Source organism: Dermacentor andersoni, chromosome 2 (assembly GCF_023375885.2).
Source record: "Dermacentor andersoni chromosome 2, qqDerAnde1_hic_scaffold, whole genome shotgun sequence".
Lineage (NCBI taxonomy): Eukaryota > Metazoa > Arthropoda > Arachnida > Ixodida > Ixodidae > Dermacentor > Dermacentor andersoni.
Genome location: NC_092815.1, coordinates 253682240 through 253699711, shown reverse-complemented (window position 1 = coordinate 253699711; position 17472 = coordinate 253682240). Strand labels below are relative to the sequence as shown.

The following is a 17472-nucleotide window of genomic DNA, read 5'->3' as shown; positions in this document are numbered from 1 at the left end:
GTTTCGCAGAAAACAACGTGCGCGTCTACACAAAGATGCATGTGCATGCTTAACAAGTGGTTTGGCACAAATGCATGCGCGTGCGCTGAAAAGCGCAGCATGGGCGTGCTTGGCACGTCGTTTGTCAGAAATCCACGTGCGCGCTCTGACAAAAGCAGCATGTGCATGCTTAACTTGTGGTTTGGCAGAAAACAACTTGCGCGTCTACCAAAAGATGCATGTGCATGCTTAACAAGTGGTTTGGCACAAATGCATGCGCGTGCGCTGAAAAGCGCGGCATGGGCGTGCTTAGCACGTGCTTTGGCAGAAATGCACGTGCGCATTCTGGCAAAAGCAGCATGTGCATGCTTAACGTGTGGTTTGGCAGAAAACAACGTGCGCGTCTACCCAAAGATGCATGTGCATGCTTAACAAGCGGTTTGGCACAAATGCATGCGCGTGCGCTGAAAAGCGCACCATGGGCGTGCTTGGCACGTCGTTTCTCAGAAATCCACGTGCGCGCTCTGACAAAGCAGCATGTGCATGCTTAACTTGCGCTTTCGCAGAAAACAACGTGCGCGTCTACCCAAAGATGCATGTGGATGCTTAACAAGTGGTTTCGCACAAATGCATGCGCGTACGTTGAAAAGCGCATCATGGGCGTGCTTGGCACGTCGTTTGGCCGAAATCCACGTGCGCGCTCTTACAAAAGCAGCATGCGCATGCTTAACTTGTGGTTTGGCAGGAAACAACGTGCGCGTCTACCAAAAGAAGCATGTGCATGCTTAACAAGTGGTTTTGCCTAAATGCATGCGCGTGCGCTGTGAAGCGCAGCATGGGCGTGCTTGGCACGTCGTTTGTGAGAAATCCACGTGCGCGCTCTGACAACGCAGCATGTGCATGCTTAACTTGTGGTTTCGCAGAAAACAACGTGTGCGTCTACCCAAAGGTGCATGTGCGCGCTTAACAAGTGGTTTGGCACAAATGCCTGCGCGTGCGCCGAAAAGCGCTGCATGGGCGTGCCTAGCACGTGGTTTGGCAGAAATCCACGTGCGCATTCTGGCAAAAGCAGCATGTGCATGCTTAACCTGCGGTTTGGCAGAAAACAACGTGCGCGTCTACCAAAAGATGCATGTGCGTGCGCTGAAAAGCGCAGCATGGGCGTGCTTAGCACGTGGTTTGGCAGAAATGCACGTGCGCATTCTGGCAAAAGCAGCATGTGCATGCTTAATGTGTGTGTTATATTCAGTTTCGTTATTCATTTCGGTTCTTTATTCCCCAGGGGGCGCTTCTGTTCTTCATTATATATATTGGTTGTATATGTTAAATAAACGGCTTTTACTTCGGGACGGCTGGAGTCTGACTTCCACCTTCGGTCAACACCACATTGGCGACGAGGATGTCGTGAACGTACCCCCAGCCCCGCTGCGCCGTCCGCATCCGCCACCATGAACTTCACCGGGCTTGCTCCGCCGCCGTTTGTCCTTCCGACGCCCGGCCGTCCCTCATTGCCATGGGAGCAGTGGGAGCAGATGTTCAACGTGTACTTGCTGGCATCCGGAGCCGCCGCATTCAAGCCGGAGCAACGCAAGGCTATTCTTTTGCATTGTTTGGGGGCGGAGGGCCAGCGTATTTATCAGACGCTACATGCAGGGACGAGCGCCGCAGCACCGGCCGCGCCAAGTGCCGCAGCACGCGCCGATGACAAGTCTGCCGTGGCCCCTCCTGACGAATACGACTCTGAATTCGCCGCATTACGGCTACAGTTTTCGACGTCGCGCAACGTTATCATCGAGCGTCATCGCTTTCACTGCCGCAGCCAACACACAGGCGAGTCCGTTCATGACTTTGTTGCCGTTCTACGGCAGCTAGCGTCACATTGCTCGTTTGCCTCGCAAGATGATGCTTTGCGGGACCAATTCGTTGCCGGCGTAGCTTCCCCTCGCGTACGTGAGCGGTTACTGCTCGAGGGTTCCACACTTTCATTCGAGAATTCTGTTCGAATTGCACTTCAGTTTGAGCAGGCGGCTGAAGAGCTAAAGGAGCTTTCTGCTTCGGTCGAAGCAATTTCATTGCGGCAGCGTCGAAAACCATCGTCGCATTCTTCGAAAAAAAAAGGAATTCACGACCGGCAGCCACCGTAGAGCAGAATTTAACGAGGAGCGCGAGCGGCTCACGTGCGCCGCAGCGGAACCGCCCCCCTCAGCGGTACCGAGAACAGAGTAGCCGCTCCGGCTCGCCACATTGTTTCCGATGCGGTTCGCGGGACCACATCGCGTCAGCGCCACAGTGCCCAGCGCATGGCAAGACTTGTTCGTTTTGCGGCCACAAGGGCCACTTTCAAAGGGTATGCAACCGCAAGCTAACCCAAATGCAAGGCCGAGTCCGTGAAGTTGAATTTCATGAAGATGTTTCGTCATCCAGCAGTGCTGAGGAAGTTTTGACTGTGCAACGTTCCGCGCGTAGCGGAATTCATATTCAATTGCAAGTCGCGAATGTCACTTTGACATTCCTTGTTGATTCAGGGTCGTCTGTTTCAATCCTGTCGGAACAAGAATTCAGTCGATATTTTCAGAGCGTTCCGCTCCTGCCTGCTCCGCATGTTAGTCTGTTTGACTACTCTCAACGGCTGATTCCAGTGCTAGGTTGTTTCCAGGCAGACGTTCGATTTAAAGGCCACACAGCGTCACTACGTTTTTATGTTGTTCACCGAGGCACTTCTCTGATCGGTCTAGACGGCATTACAGCCTTGGATCTTCGCATTGAGGGTTCTGCTCTCAAGTGCTTATACACGTATATTGCTCCGCAGCCGACTGTTGTTGACCCGCTATCCTGTTCTATTTCCACACCGTCAAGCACACAGCCCCATAACAAAGCTCTTCCGCCAGCCTTAGCACATGAGTTCAGTTCACTTTTCAGTCCCGAGTTGGGTCTTGCTAAGGGGTTCACGCATCGCATCAAGACACGGCAAGGCGTGCAGCCTGTAACTTCGAAGCTTCGCCGTCTGCCGTATTCTCTCCGTTCACCAGTATCAAATGAGCTGCATAGGTTGCTGAGCCTTGACATCATCGAGCGGATCGATGCTTCTGAATGGGTTGAATGGGTGTCCCCCATTGTTGTTGTTAACAAGAAAGATGGTAGCATCAGGATCTGTGTAGATCTTCGAGAGCCGAACAAAGCTATTGTTCCAGACAGTTTCCCATTGCCCCATACAGAGGAGCTGTTTCACGCTTTGGTAGGCGCTACACACTTCTCCAAACTTGACTTGGCTTCTGCTTACCATCAGGTTCTCTTGCACCCTGACAGCAGGGATCTGACAGCTTTCATCACCCATGATGGCCTTTTCCGTTTTAAAAGAGTTTGCTTTGGGTTGGTTTCTGCCCCAGCGGCATTTCAGAAGATGATGGCGAAAATCCTTGACCGCTGCCCTGGCGTGTTGTTCTACATTGATGATGTCATCATTTTTGGCAAGACCGCAGAGCAATACCTTTCAAACTTGAAGACCGTGCTGCAAAAGATCAAGAACGCAGGTCTGAAACTGAACAACAAATGCCTTTTCGACGTTCCAGAACTTGCCTTTCTAGGGCACAAGGTCACTGCACGTGGTATCTCGCCACTTCCAGAGGAAGTAGACTCCATAGTTAACACACCAGTGCCAACTGATGTGGCCGCCCTTCGTTCGTTCCTGGGCCTCGTAGAATACTACTCCAAGTTTGTTCCACACTTGGCACAAGTGGTTGAGCCTATGAGAGTCTTACTTCGCAAAAATGAGCCATTCATCTGGTCTGCCGAAGCAGACAGCAGTTTCCGGAGGGTCAAGGAAATGCTTTCGTCAAGTACAGTCCTCCAGATGTTCGATCCGTCATTGCCAGTAGTTGTGTCGACCGACGCGTCCGACTGTGGGCTGGGAGCAGTCCTTCCTGCAGCAACAAAGTGGCCACGAGCTCCGCACAGTCGCTTTCGCATCTCGTACACTGTCGCCCGCAGAGAGAAAATATTCAGTCGGTGAACGAGAAGCACTTGCGTGCATTTGGGCGTGTGAGCGATGGCACACGTACCTGTGGGGTCGCCATTTCACAATTCGAACAGACCACCAGGCACTGGTGTCCTCGTTGTCGTCACAAGGACATGGAAGACGCCCACTTCAAATCGCACGCTGGAGTGCACGACGGCTTTGCTACAGTTTCACTGTTGAATACCGCAAGGGGTCCACAAACACTGTAGCAGATGCACTTTCTCGGCTACCAGCACCTACCTCGGAGGCAGAGATTGCTAATGAGGAAGAAATTGTCTCGTTCATTGAGCCAGCCTGCGTGACTAAGGAGAAGTTCAGGCAGGCCGCCCTCGACGACAGTTGCCTGGAAACCATCAAGTCATTCGTGCTGAGTTCCTGGCCGCCAAAGAAGTCCATACCAGAAGAGGCGAAACCATTCTACGCCATTCGGGAAGAAGTTTCTGTTGTCGATGACCTGCTTCTGCGTGGAGAGCGCCTCGTTGTTCCGTCCTCCCTCACGGCTCAGATCATCGGCATCGCGCACGAGACACATCCGGGTATCACGCGCACGAAGGCGCGACTGCGTGAGCGGTTCTGGTGGCCACGAATGGATAAGCAAGTGGAAACGGCAGTAAATAACTGCCATATCTGCCTGGAGGCAGATAAGTCCGCCAAAACATCACCAGCACCGTTGCAACCTGTTGAATGACCTGAGCGACCGTGGCAAAAGCTTGGCCTAGACATTGTTGGTCCCTTGGAGCATGCAGCCTACAACAGCAGATTTGCTGTAACGCTTGTTGACTACCATTCGAAATGGCCAGAGGTGTATTTTTGCAGCGGAGTGTCCACGAGCACCGTGAAAGACTTTTTAAGAAGTGTTTTTGCCCGGGAAGGCTACCCGGAAGAGATCGTTTGTGACAATGGACCTCAGTTCACTTCGCGTGAGTTCATAACTTTCCTGCAACACAGAGGCATCAGTCTTTCACATTCTTCAGTATACTACCCCCAAGCCAATGGGCAAATAGAACGTTTCAATCGTACATTGAAAAACTTCATTCAAGTCTCACTCCTCGAAAGACGACCACTCCGGCAAGCTGTCACAGAATACCTTGCCATTTACCGCTGTACCCCGCACGCCACCACCGGAGTCGCCCCAGCAGTTCTGCTGCATGGTAGAATGCCCCGAACCAGGCTGGATATCGTGGGTTTCTCGGCACCAGCATTTGCGGAAGATCCAGCCAAGGAGTTGGCGCGACTTCGTCAAAGGGTTCGGCGTCAGCAGCAAAGCAGCAAGCACTACACGGACAAAAGAAGAGCCGCCAAGAAGACGAAGATAGCCGTAGGCGATTTTGTCCATGTCAAAAAACCGTCCGTTCGGTTCAAGGGAGACTGCGCCTTTTCTTCACCCACTGAGGTGATCAAGAGGAGGGGACCAGCCTCTTTCCGACTTGGAGATGGCCGTACGTGGAATGCCTCCAAGCTTTCCAGGGTTCCGGAGAGGGGCACCTGGGAACCAGGCCCACCTGCCACGCCGCAGCCGCTGTCTCCCGATGTGCTGCAGCCTGCCGTGCTACAGCCTCCTTCTCCCAGGACGCAGGCACTGTGTCCTGGCATACCGCAGCAGCAGTCAACGAGCCCGTCACCAGTGCGACGTCCAACGCGGCCGACCCGAGAACGCCGGCCACCAGCGTGGCTCAAAGACTATCAGATCAATTAGTTAGTGGTCTGTCATTGTGTACATAGGTTGTAAATATATGTAAATAAGTACAGTGTGCATGCTTTGGGGTTTTCGTTACTAATACTTACTAACAACTAACCACTAAAAATAAGGGAGGGAGTATGTTATATTCAGTTTCGTTATTCATTTCGGTTCTTTATTCCCCAGGGGGCGCTTCTGTTCTTCATTATATATATTGGTTGTATATGTTAAATAAACGGCTTTTACTTCGGGAGGGCTGGAGTGTGACTTCCACCTTCGGTCAACACCACAGTGTGGTTTTGCAGAAAACAACGTGCGCGTCTACCAAAGATGCATGTGCATGCTTAACAAGTGGTTTGGCACAAATGCATGCGCGTACGTTGAAAAGTGCAGCATGGGCGTGCTTGGCACGTCGTTTTTCAGAAATCCACGTGCGCGCTCTGAGAAAAGCACCATGTGCATGCTTAACTTGTGGTTTGGCAGAAAACAACGTGCGCGTCTACCCAAAGATGCATGTGCATGCTTAACAAGTGGTTTGACACAAATGCATGTGCGTGCGCTGAAAAGCAGAGCATGGGCGTGCTTGGCACGTCGTTTGTCAGAAATCCACGCGCGCGCTCTGACAAAAGCAGCATGTGCATGCTTAACTTGCGGTTTGGCGGAAAATAACGCGCGCGTCTACCAAAAGATGCATGTGCATGCTCAACAAGTGGTTTGACACCAATGCATGCGCGTGCGCTGAAAAGCGCAGCATGGGCTTGGTTAGCACGTTGTTTGGTAGAAATCCACATGCGCACTCTGGCAAAAGCAGCATGTGCATGCTCAACTTGTGGTTTGGCAGAAAACAACGTGCCCGTCTACCCAAAGATTCATGTGCATGCTTAACAAGTGGTTTGGCACAAATGCGTGTGCGTGCGCTGAAAAGTGCAGCATGCACGTGCTTGGCACGTCGTTTCTCAGAAATCCACGTGCGCGCTCTGACAAAGCAGCATGGGCATGCTTAACTTGTGGTTTCCCAGAAAAAAACGTGCGCGTCTACCCAAAGATGCATTTGCATGCTTAAGAAGTGGTTTCGCACAAATGCATGCGCGTACGTTGAAAAGCGCAGCATGGGCGTGCTTGGCACGTAGTTTGGCCGAAATCCACGTGCGCGCAATAACAAAAGCAGCACGTGCATGCTTAACTTGTGGTTTGGCAGAAAACAACGTGCGCGTCTACCAAAAGATGCATGTGCATGCTTAACAAGTGGTTTGGCACAAATGCATGCGCGTGCGCTGTAAAGCGCTGCATGGGCGTGCTAGGCACGTCGTTTCTCAGAAATCCACGTGCGCGCTCTGACAAAGCAGCATGTGCATGCTTAACTTGTGGTTTCGCAGAAAACAACGTGCGCGTCTACCCAAAGATGCATGTGCATGCTTAACAAGTGGTTTCGCACAAATGCATGCGCGTACGTTGAAAAGCGCAGCATGGGCGTGCTTGGCACGTCGTTTGGACGAAATCCACGTGCGCGCTCTTACAAAAGCAGCATGCGCATGCTTAACTTGTGGTTTGGCAGAAAACAACGTGCGCGTCTACCAAAAGAAGCATGTGCATGCTTAACAAGTGGTTTGGCACAAATGCATGTGCGTGCGCTGAAAAGCGCAGCATGGGCGTGGTTAGCACGTTGTTTGGCAGAAATCCACGTGCGCGGTCTGGCTAAAGCAGAATGTGCATGCTTAACTTGCGCTTTGGCAGAAAACAACGTGCGCGTCTACCAAAAGATGCATGTGCATGCTTAAGAAATGGTTTGGCATAAATGCATGCGCGTACGTTGAAAAGCGCAGCATGGGCGTGCTTGGCATGTCGTTTGGCAGAAATCCACGTGGGCGCTCTGACAAAAACAGCTTGTGCATGCTTAACTTGTGGTTTGGCAGAAAACAACGTGCGCGTCTACCAAAAGATGCATGCGCGTGCGCTGAAAAGCGCAGCATGGGCGTGCTTAGCACGTGGTTTGGCAGAAATGCACGTGCGCATTCTGGCAAAAGCAGCATGTGCATGCTTAACGTGTGGTTTTGCAGAAAACAACGTGCGCGTCTACCAAAGATGCATGTGCATGCTTAACAAGTGGTTTGGCACAAATGCATGCGTTGAAAAGTGCAGCATGGGCGTGCTTGGCACGTCGTTTTTCAGAAATCCACGTGCGCGCTCTGAGAAAAGCACCATGTGCATGCTTAACTTGTGGTTTGGCAGAAAACAACGTGCGCGTCTACCAAAAGATGCATGTGCATGCTCAACAAGTGGTTTGACACAAATGCATGCGTGTGCGCTGAAAAGCGCAGCATGGGCGTGCTTAGCACGTTGTTTGGCAGAAATCCACGTGCGCACTCTGGCAAAAGCAGCATGTACATGCTCAACTTGTGGTTTGGCAGAAAACAACGTGCGCGTCTACCCAAAGATGCATGTGCATGCTTAACAAGTGGTTTGGCACAAATGCATGCGACTGCGCTGAAAAGCGCAGCATGGGCTTGGTTAGCACGTTGTTTGGTAGAAATCCACATGCGCGCTCTTACAAAAGCAGCATGCGCATGCTTAACTTGTGGTTAGGCAGAAAACAACGTGCGCGTCTACCAAAAGAAGCACGTGCATGCTTAACAAGTGGTTTGGCACAAATGCATGCGCGTGCGCTGAAAAGCGCAGCATGGGCGTGCTTAGCACGTCGTTTGTCAGAAATCCACGTGCGCGCTCTGACAACGCAGCATGTGCATGCTTAACTTGTGGTTTCGCAGAAAACAACGTGCGCGTCTACCCAAAGATGCATGTGCGTGCTTAACAAAAGGTTTGGCACAAATGCATGCGCGCGCGTTGAAAAGTGCAGCATGGGCGTGGTTAGCACGTTGTTTGGCAGAAATCCACGTGCGCGCTCTGACAAAAGCAGCATGTGCATGCTTAACTTGCGGTTTGGCGGAAAACAACGTGCGCGTCTACCAAAAGATGCATGTGCATGCTCAACAAGTGGTTTGACACAAATGCATGCATGTGCGCTAAAAAGCGCAGCATGGGCGTGGTTAGCACGTTGTTTGGCAGAAATCCACGTGCGCGGTCTGGAAAAAGCAGAATGTACATGCTTAACTTGCGCTTTGGCAGAAAACAACGTGCGCGTCAACCAAAAGATGCATGTGCGTGCTTAACAAGTGGTTTGGCAAAAATGCATGCGCGTGCGCTGAAAAGCGCAGCATGGGCGTGGTTAGCACGTTGTTTGGCAGAAATCCACGTGCGCACTCTGGCAAAAGCAGCATGTGCATGCTAAACTTGTGGTTTGGCAGAAAACAACGTGCGCGTCTACCCAAAGATGCATGTGCATGCTTAACAAGTGGTGTGGCACAAATGCATGCGCGTGCGCTGAAAGTGCAGCATGCGCGTGCTTGGCACGTCGCTTGGGAGAAATCCACGTGCGCGCTCTCACAAAAGCAGCATGTGCATGCTTAACTTGTGGTTTGGCAGAAAACAACGTGCGCGTCTACCCAAAGATGCATGTGCATGCTTAACAAGTGGTTTCGCACAAATGCATGCGCGTACGTCGAAAAGCGCAGCATGGGCGTGCTTGGCACGTCGTTTGGCCGAAATCCACGTGCGCGCTCTTACAAAAGCAGCATGCGCATGCTTAACTTGTGGTTTGGCAGAAAACAACGTGCGCGTCTACCAAAAGAAGCATGTGCATGCTTAACAAGTGGTTTGGCACAAATGCATGCGCGTGCGCTGAAAAGCGCAGCATGGGCGTGCTTGGCACGTCGTTTGTCAGACATCCACGTGCGCGCTCTGACAACGCAGCATGTGCATGCTTAACTTGTGGTTTCGCAGAAAACAACGTGCGCGTCTACCCAAAGATGCATGTGCGTGCTTAACAAGTGGTTTGGCACAAATGCATGCGCGTGCGTTGAAAAGCGCAGCATGGGCGTGGTTAGCACGTTCTTTGGCAGAAATCCACGTGCGCGGTCTGGCAAAAGCAGAATGTGCATGCTTAACTTGCGCTTTGGCAGAAAACAACGTGCGCGTCAACCAAAAGATGCATGTGCATGCTTAACAAGTGGTTTGGCACAAATGCATGCGCGTACTTTGAAAAGCGCAGCATGGGCGTGCTTGGCATGTCGTTTGGCAGAAATCCACGTGGGCGCTCTGACAAAAACAGCTTGTGCATGCTTAACTTGTGGTTTGGCAGAAAACAACGTGCGCGTATACCAAAAGATGCATGTGCAAGCTCAACAAGTGGTTTGACACAAATGCATGCGCGTGCGCTGAAAAGCAGAGCATGGGCGTGCTTGGCACGTCCTTTGTCAGAAATCCACGTGCGCGCTCTGACAAAAGCAGCATGTGCATGCTTAACTTGCGGTTTGGCGGAACACAACGTGCGCGTCTACCAAAAGATGCATGTGCATGCTCAACAAGTGGTTTGACACAAATGCATGCGTGTGCGCTGAAAAGCGCAGTATGGGCGTGCTTAGCACGTTGTTTGGCAGAAATCCGCGTGCGCACTCTGGCAAAGCAGCATGTGCATGCTCAACTTGTGGTTTGGCAGTAAACAACGTGCGCGTCTACCCAAAGATGCATGTCAATGCTTAACAAGTGGTTTGGCACAAATGCATGCGCGTGCTCTGAAAAGTGCACCATGGGCGTGCTTGGCACGTCGTTTGGCAGAAATCCACGTGCGCGCTCTGACAAAAGCAGCATGTGCATGCTTAACTTGTGGTTTGGCAGAAAACAATGTGCGCGTCTACCCAAAGATGCGTGTGCATGCTTAACAAGTGGTTTGGCACAAATGCATGCGCGTGCGCTGAAAAGCGCACCATGGGCGTGCTTGGCGAGTCGTTTCTCAGAAATCCACGTGCGCGCTCTTACAAAAGCAGCATGTGCATGCTTAACTTGTGGTTTGGCAGAAAACAACGTGCGCGTCTACCAAAAGAAGCATGTGCATGCTTAACAAGTGGTGTGGCACAAATGCATGCGCGTGAGCTGAAAAGCGCAGCATGGGCGTGCTTGGCACGTCGTTTGTCAGAAATCCACGTGCGCGCTCTGACAACGCAGCATGTGCATGCTTAACTTGTGGTTTCGCAGAAAAAAACGTGCGCGTCTACCCAAAGATGCTTGTGATTGCTTAACAAGTGGTTTGGCACAAATGCATGCGCGCGCGCTGAAAAGTGCAGCATGCGCGTGCTTGGCACGTCGTTTGGCAAAAATCCACGTGCGCGCTCTGGCAAAAGTAGCATGTGCATGCTTAACTTGTGGTTTAGCAGAAAACAACGTGCGCGTCTACCCAAAGATGCATGTGCATGCTTAACAAGTGGTTTGGCACAAATGCATGCGCGTGCGCTGAAAAGCGCAGCATGGGCGTGATTAGCGCGTTGTTTGTCAGACATCCACGTGCGCGCTCTGACAACGCAGCATGTGCATGCTTAACTTGTGGTTTCACAGAAAACAACGTGCGCGTCTACCCAAAGATGCATGTGCGTGCTTAACAAGTGGTTTGGCACAAATGCATGCGCGTGCGTTGAAAAGCGCAGCATGGGCGTGGTTAGCACGTTTTTTGGCAGAAATCCACGTGCGCGGTCTGGCAAAAGCAGAATGTGCGTGCTTAACTTGTGGTTTCGCAGAAAACAACGTGCGCGTCTACCCAAAGATGCATGTGCGTGCTTTACAAGTGGTTTGACACAAATGCATGCGCGTGCGCTGAAAAGCGCAGCATGTGCGTGATTAGCACGTTGTCTGGCAGAAATGCATGTGCGCACTCTGGCAAAAGCAGAATGTGCATGCTTAACTTGCGCTTTGGCAGAAAACAACGTGCGCGTCAACCAAAAGATGCATGTGCATGCTTAACAAGTGGTTTGGCACAAATGCATGCGCGTACTTTGAAAAGCGCAGCATGGGCGTGCTTGGCATGTCGTTTGGCAGAAATCCACGTGGGCGCTCTGACAAAAACAGCTTGTGCATGCTTAACTTGTGGTTTGGCAGAAAACAACGTGCGCGTATACCAAAAGATGCATGTGCAAGCTCAACAAGTGGTTTGACACAAATGCACGCGCGTGCGCTGAAAAGCAGAGCATGGGCGTGCTTGGCACGTCGTTTGTCAGAAATCCACGTGCGCGCTCTGACAAAAGCAGCATGTGCATGCTTAACTTGCGGTTTGGCGGAACACAACGTGCGCGTCTACCAAAAGATGCATGTGCATGCTCAACAAGTGGTTTGACACAAATGCATGCGTGTGCGCTGAAAAGCGCAGTATGGGCGTGCTTAGCACGTTGTTTGGCAGAAATCCACGTGCGCACTCTGGCAAAGCAGCATGTGCATGCTCAACTTGTGGTTTGGCAGTAAACAACGTGCGCGTCTACCCAAAGATGCATGTCAATGCTTAACAAGTGTTTTGGCACAAATGCATGCGCGTGCTCTGAAAAGTGCACCATGGGCGTGCTTGGCACGTCGTTTGGCAGAAATCCACGTGCGCGCTCTGACAAAAGCAGCATGTGCATGCTTAACTTGTGGTTTGGCAGAAAACAACGTGCGCGTCTACCCGAAGATGCGTGTGCATGCTTAACAAGTGGTTTGGCACAAATGCATGCGCGTGCGCTGAAAAGCGCACCATGGGCGTGCTTGGCGAGTCGTTTCTCAGAAATCCATGTGCGCGCTCTGACAAAGCAGCATGTGCATGCTTAACTTGTGGTTTCGCAGAAAACAACGTGCGCGTCTACCGAAAGATCCATGTGCATGCTTAACAAGTGGTTTGGCACAAATGCATGCGTGTGCGCTGAAAAGCGCAGCATGGGCGTGCTTGGCACGTCGTTTGTCAGAAATCCACGTGCGCGCTCTGACAAAAGCAGCATGTGCATGCTTAACTTGCGGTTTGGTGGAAAATAACGCGCGCGTCTACCAAAAGATGCATGTGCATGCTCAACAAGTGGTTTGACACAAATGCATGCGCGTGCACTGAAAAGCGCAGCATGGGCTTGGTTAGCACGTTGTTTGGTAGAAATCCACATGCGCACTCTGGCAAAAGCAGCATGTGCATGCTCAACTTGTGGTTTGGCAGAAAACAACGTGCGCGTCTACCCAAAGATACATGTGCATGCTTAACAAGTGGTTTGGCACAAATGCATGCGCGTACGTCGAAAAGCGCAGCATGGGCGTGCTTGGCACGTCGTTTGGCCGAAATCCACATGCGCGGCTCTTACAAAAGCAGCATGCGCATGCATAACTTGTGGTTTGGCAGAAAACAACGTGCGCGTCTACCAAAAGAAGCATGTGCATGCTTAACAAGTGGTTTGGCACAAATGTATGCGCGTGCGCTGAAAAGCGCACCATGGGCGTGCTTGGCGAGTCGTTTCTCAGAAATCCATGTGCGCGCTCTGACAAAGCAGCATGTGTATGCTTAACTTGTGGTTTCGCAGAAAACAACGTGCGCGTCTACCGAAAGATCCATGTGCATGCTTAACAAGTGGTTTGGCACAAATGCATGCGTGTGCGCTGAAAAGCGCAGCATGGGCGTGCTTGGCACGTCGTTTGTCAGAAATCCACGTGCGCGCTCTGACAAAAGCAGCATGTGCATGCTTAACTTGCGGTTTGGTGGAAAATAACGCGCGCGTCTACCAAAAGATGCATGTGCATGCTCAACAAGTGGTTTGACACAAATGCATGCGCGTGCACTGAAAAGCGCAGCATGGGCTTGGTTAGCACGTTGTTTGGTAGAAATCCACATGCGCACTCTGGCAAAAGCAGCATGTGCATGCTCAACTTGTGGTTTGGCAGAAAACAACGTGCGCGTCTACCCAAAGATACATGTGCATGCTTAACAAGTGGTTTGGCACAAATGCATGCGCGTGCGCTGAAAAGCGCACCATGGGCGTGCTTGGCGAGTCGTTTCTCAGAAATCCATGTGCGCGCTCTGACAAAGCAGCATGTGCATGCTTAACTTGTGGTTTCGCAGAAAACAACGTGCGCGTCTACCGAAAGATCCATGTGCATGCTTAACAAGTGGTTTGGCACAAATGCATGCGTGTGCGCTGAAAAGCGCAGCATGGGCGTGCTTGGCACGTCGTTTGTCAGAAATCCACGTGCGCGCTCTGACAAAAGCAGCATGTGCATGCTTAACTTGCGGTTTGGTGGAAAATAACGCGCGCGTCTACCAAAAGATGCATGTGCATGCTCAACAAGTGGTTTGACACAAATGCATGCGCGTGCACTGAAAAGCGCAGCATGGGCTTGGTTAGCACGTTGTTTGGTAGAAATCCACATGCGCACTCTGGCAAAAGCAGCATGTGCATGCTCAACTTGTGGTTTGGCAGAAAACAACGTGCGCGTCTACCCAAAGATACATGTGCATGCTTAACAAGTGGTTTGGCACAAATGCATGCGCGTGCGCTGAAAAGCGCACCATGGGCGTGCTTGGCACGTCGTTTCTCAGAAATCCACGTGCGCGCTCTGACAAAGAAGCATGTGCATGCTTAACTTGTGGTTTCGCAGAAAACAACGTGCGCGTCTACCCAAAGATGCATGTGCATGCTTAAGAAGTGGTTTCGCACAAATGCATGCGCGTACGTCGAAAAGCGCAGCATGGGCGTGCTTGGCACGTCGTTTGGCCGAAATCCACATGCGCGCTCTTACAAAAGCAGCATGCGCATGCATAACTTGTGGTTTGGCAGAAAACAACGTGCGCGTCTACCAAAAGAAGCATGTGCATGCTTAACAAGTGGTTTGGCACAAATGCATGCGCGTGCGCTAAAAAGCGCAGCATGGGCGTGGTTAGCACGTTGTTTGGCAGAAATCCACGTGCGCGGTCTGGCAAAAGCAGAATGTGCATGCTTAACTTGCGCTTTGGCAGAAAACAACGTGCGCGTCAACCAAAAGATGCATGTGCATGCTTAACAAGTGGTTTGGCACAAATGCATGCGCGTACGTTGAAAAGCGCAGCATGGGCGTGCTTAGCACGTTGTTTGGCAGAAATCCACGTGCGCACGCTGGCAAAGCAGCATGTGCATGCTCAACTTGTGGTTTGACAGAAAACAACGTGCGCGTCTACCCAAAGATGCATGTGCGTGCTTAACAAGTGGTTTGGCACAAATGCATGCGCGTGCGTTGAAAAGCGCAGCATGGGCGTGGTTAGTACGTTCTTTGGCAAAAATCCACGTGCGCGGTCTGGCAAAAGCAGAATGTGCGTGCTTAACTTGTGGTTTCGCAGAAAACAACGTGCGCGTCTACCCAAAGATGCATGTGCGTGCTTTACAAGTGGTTTGGCACAAATGCATGCGCGTGCGCTGAAAAGCGCAGCATGTGCGTGATTAGCACGTTGTTTGGCAGAAATGCATGTGCGCACTCTGGCAAAAGCAGAATGTGCATGCTTAACTTGCGCTTTGGCAGAAAACAACGTGCGCGTCAACCAAAAGATGCATGTGCATGCTTAACAAGTGGTTTGGCACAAATGCATGCGCGTACTTTGAAAAGCGCAGCATGGGCGTGCTTGGCATGTCGTTTGGCAGAAATCCACGTGGGCGCTCTGACAAAAACAGCTTGTGCATGCTTAACTTGTGGTTTGGCAGAAAACAACGTGCGCGAATACCAAAAGATGCATGTGCAAGCTCAACAAGTGGTTTGACACAAATGCACGCGCGTGCGCTGAAAAGCAGAGCATGGGCGTGCTATGCACGTCGTTTGTCAGAAATCCACGTGCGCGCTCTGACAAAAGCAGCATGTGCATGCTTAACTTGCGGTTTGGCGGAACACAACGTGCGCGTCTACCAAAAGATGCATGTGCATGCTCAACAAGTGGTTTGACACAAATGCATGCGTGTGCGCTGAAAAGCGCAGTATGGGCGTGCTTAGCACGTTGTTTGGCAGAAATCCGCGTGTGCACTCTGGCAAAGCAGCATGTGCATGCTCAACTTGTGGTTTGGCAGTAAACAACGTGCGCGTCTACCCAAAGATGCATGTCAATGCTTAACAAGTGGTTTGGCACAAATGCATGCGCGTGCTCTGAAAAGTGCACCATGGGCGTGCTTGGCACGTCGTTTGGCAGAAATCCACGTGCGCGCTCTGACAAAAGCAGCATGTGCATGCTTAACTTGTGGTTTGGCAGAAAACAACGTGCGCGTCTACCCGAAGATGCGTGTGCATGCTCAACAAGTGGTTTGACACAAATGCATGCGCGTGCACTGAAAAGCGCAGCATGGGCTTGGTTAGCACGTTGTTTGGTAGAAATCCACATGCGCACTCTGGCAAAAGCAGCATGTGCATGCTCAACTTGTGGTTTGGCAGAAAACAACGTGCGCGTCTACCCAAAGATACATGTGCATGCTTAACAAGTGGTTTGGCACAAATGCATGCGCGTGCGCTGAAAAGCGCACCATGGGCGTGCTTGGCACGTCGTTTCTCAGAAATCCACGTGCGCGCTCTGACAAAGAAGCATGTGCATGCTTAACTTGTGATTTCGCAGAAAACAACGTGCGCGTCTACCCAAAGATGCATGTGCATGCTTAAGAAGTGGTTTCGCACAAATGCATGCGCGTACGTCGAAAAGCGCAGCATGGGCGTGCTTGGCACGTCGTTTAGCCGAAATCCACATGCGCGCTCTTACAAAAGCAGCATGCGCATGCATAACTTGTGGTTTGGCAGAAAACAACGTGCGCGTCTACCAAAAGAAGCATGTGCATGCTTAACAAGTGGTTTGGCACAAATGCATGCGCGTGCGCTGAAAAGCGCAGCATGGGCGTGGTTAGCACGTTGTTTGGCAGAAATCCACGTGCGCGGTCTGGCAAAAGCAGAATGTGCATGCTTAACTTGCGCTTTGGCAGAAAACAACGTGCGCGTCAACCAAAAGATGCATGTGCATGCTTAACAAGTGGTTTGGCACAAATGCATGCGCGTACGTTGAAAAGCGCAGCATGGGCGTGCTTAGCACGTTGTTTGACAAAAATCCACGTGCGCACGCTGGCAAAGCAGCATGTGCATGCTCAACTTGTGGTTTGACAGAAAAACACGTGCGCGTCTACCCAAAGATGCATATCAATGCTTAACGAGTGGTTTGGCACAAATGCATGCGCGTGCGCTGAAAAGCGCAGCATGGGCGTGCTTGGCACGTTGTTTGTCAGAAATCCACGTGCGCACTCTGGCAAAAGCAGCATGTGCATGCTCAACTTGTGGTTTGGCAGAAAACAACGTGCGCGTCTACCCAAAGATGCATGTGCATGCTTAACAAGTGGTTTGGCACACATGCATGCGCGTGCGCTGAAAGTGCAGCATGCGCGTGCTTGGCACGTCGTTTGGCAGAAATCCACGTGCGCGCTCTGACAAAAGCAGCATTTGCATGCTTAACTTGTGGTTTGGCAGAAAACAACGTGCGCGTCTACCCGAAGATGCGTGTGCATGCTCAGCAAGTGGTTTGACACAAATGCATGCGCGTGCACAGAAAAGCGCAGCATGGGCTTGGTTAGCACGTTGTTTGGTAGAAATCCACATGCGCACTCTTGCAAAAGCAGCATGTGCATGCTCAACTTGTGGTTTGGCAGAAAACAACGTGCGCGTCTACCCAAAGATACATGTGCATGCTTAACAAGTGGTTTGGCACAAATGCATGCGCATGCGCTGAAAAGCGCACCATGGGCGTGCTTGGCACGTCGTTTCTCAGAAATCCACGTGCGCGCTCTGACAAAGAAGCATGTGCATGCTTAACTTGTGGTTTCGCAGAAAACAACGTGCGCGTCTACCCAAAGATGCATGTGCATGCTTAAGAAGTGGTTTCGCACAAATGCATGCGCGTACGTCGAAAAGCGCAGCATGGGCGTGC

At 51.4% G+C, this 17472-nt stretch overlaps 1 protein-coding gene across 1 annotated transcript; it reads left to right on the top strand.

Annotated features, from left to right (window-relative positions):
- The first annotated feature begins 1427 nt into the window (after positions 1 to 1427).
- LOC140216034 (uncharacterized) lies at positions 1428 to 2297 on the top strand. The gene has a single exon (XM_072286314.1). The coding sequence runs from the start codon at positions 1428 to 1430 to the stop codon at positions 2121 to 2123; it is 696 nt and encodes a 231-aa protein (XP_072142415.1). The 3' UTR covers positions 2124 to 2297.
- Positions 2298 to 17472: the final 15175 nt, after the last annotated feature.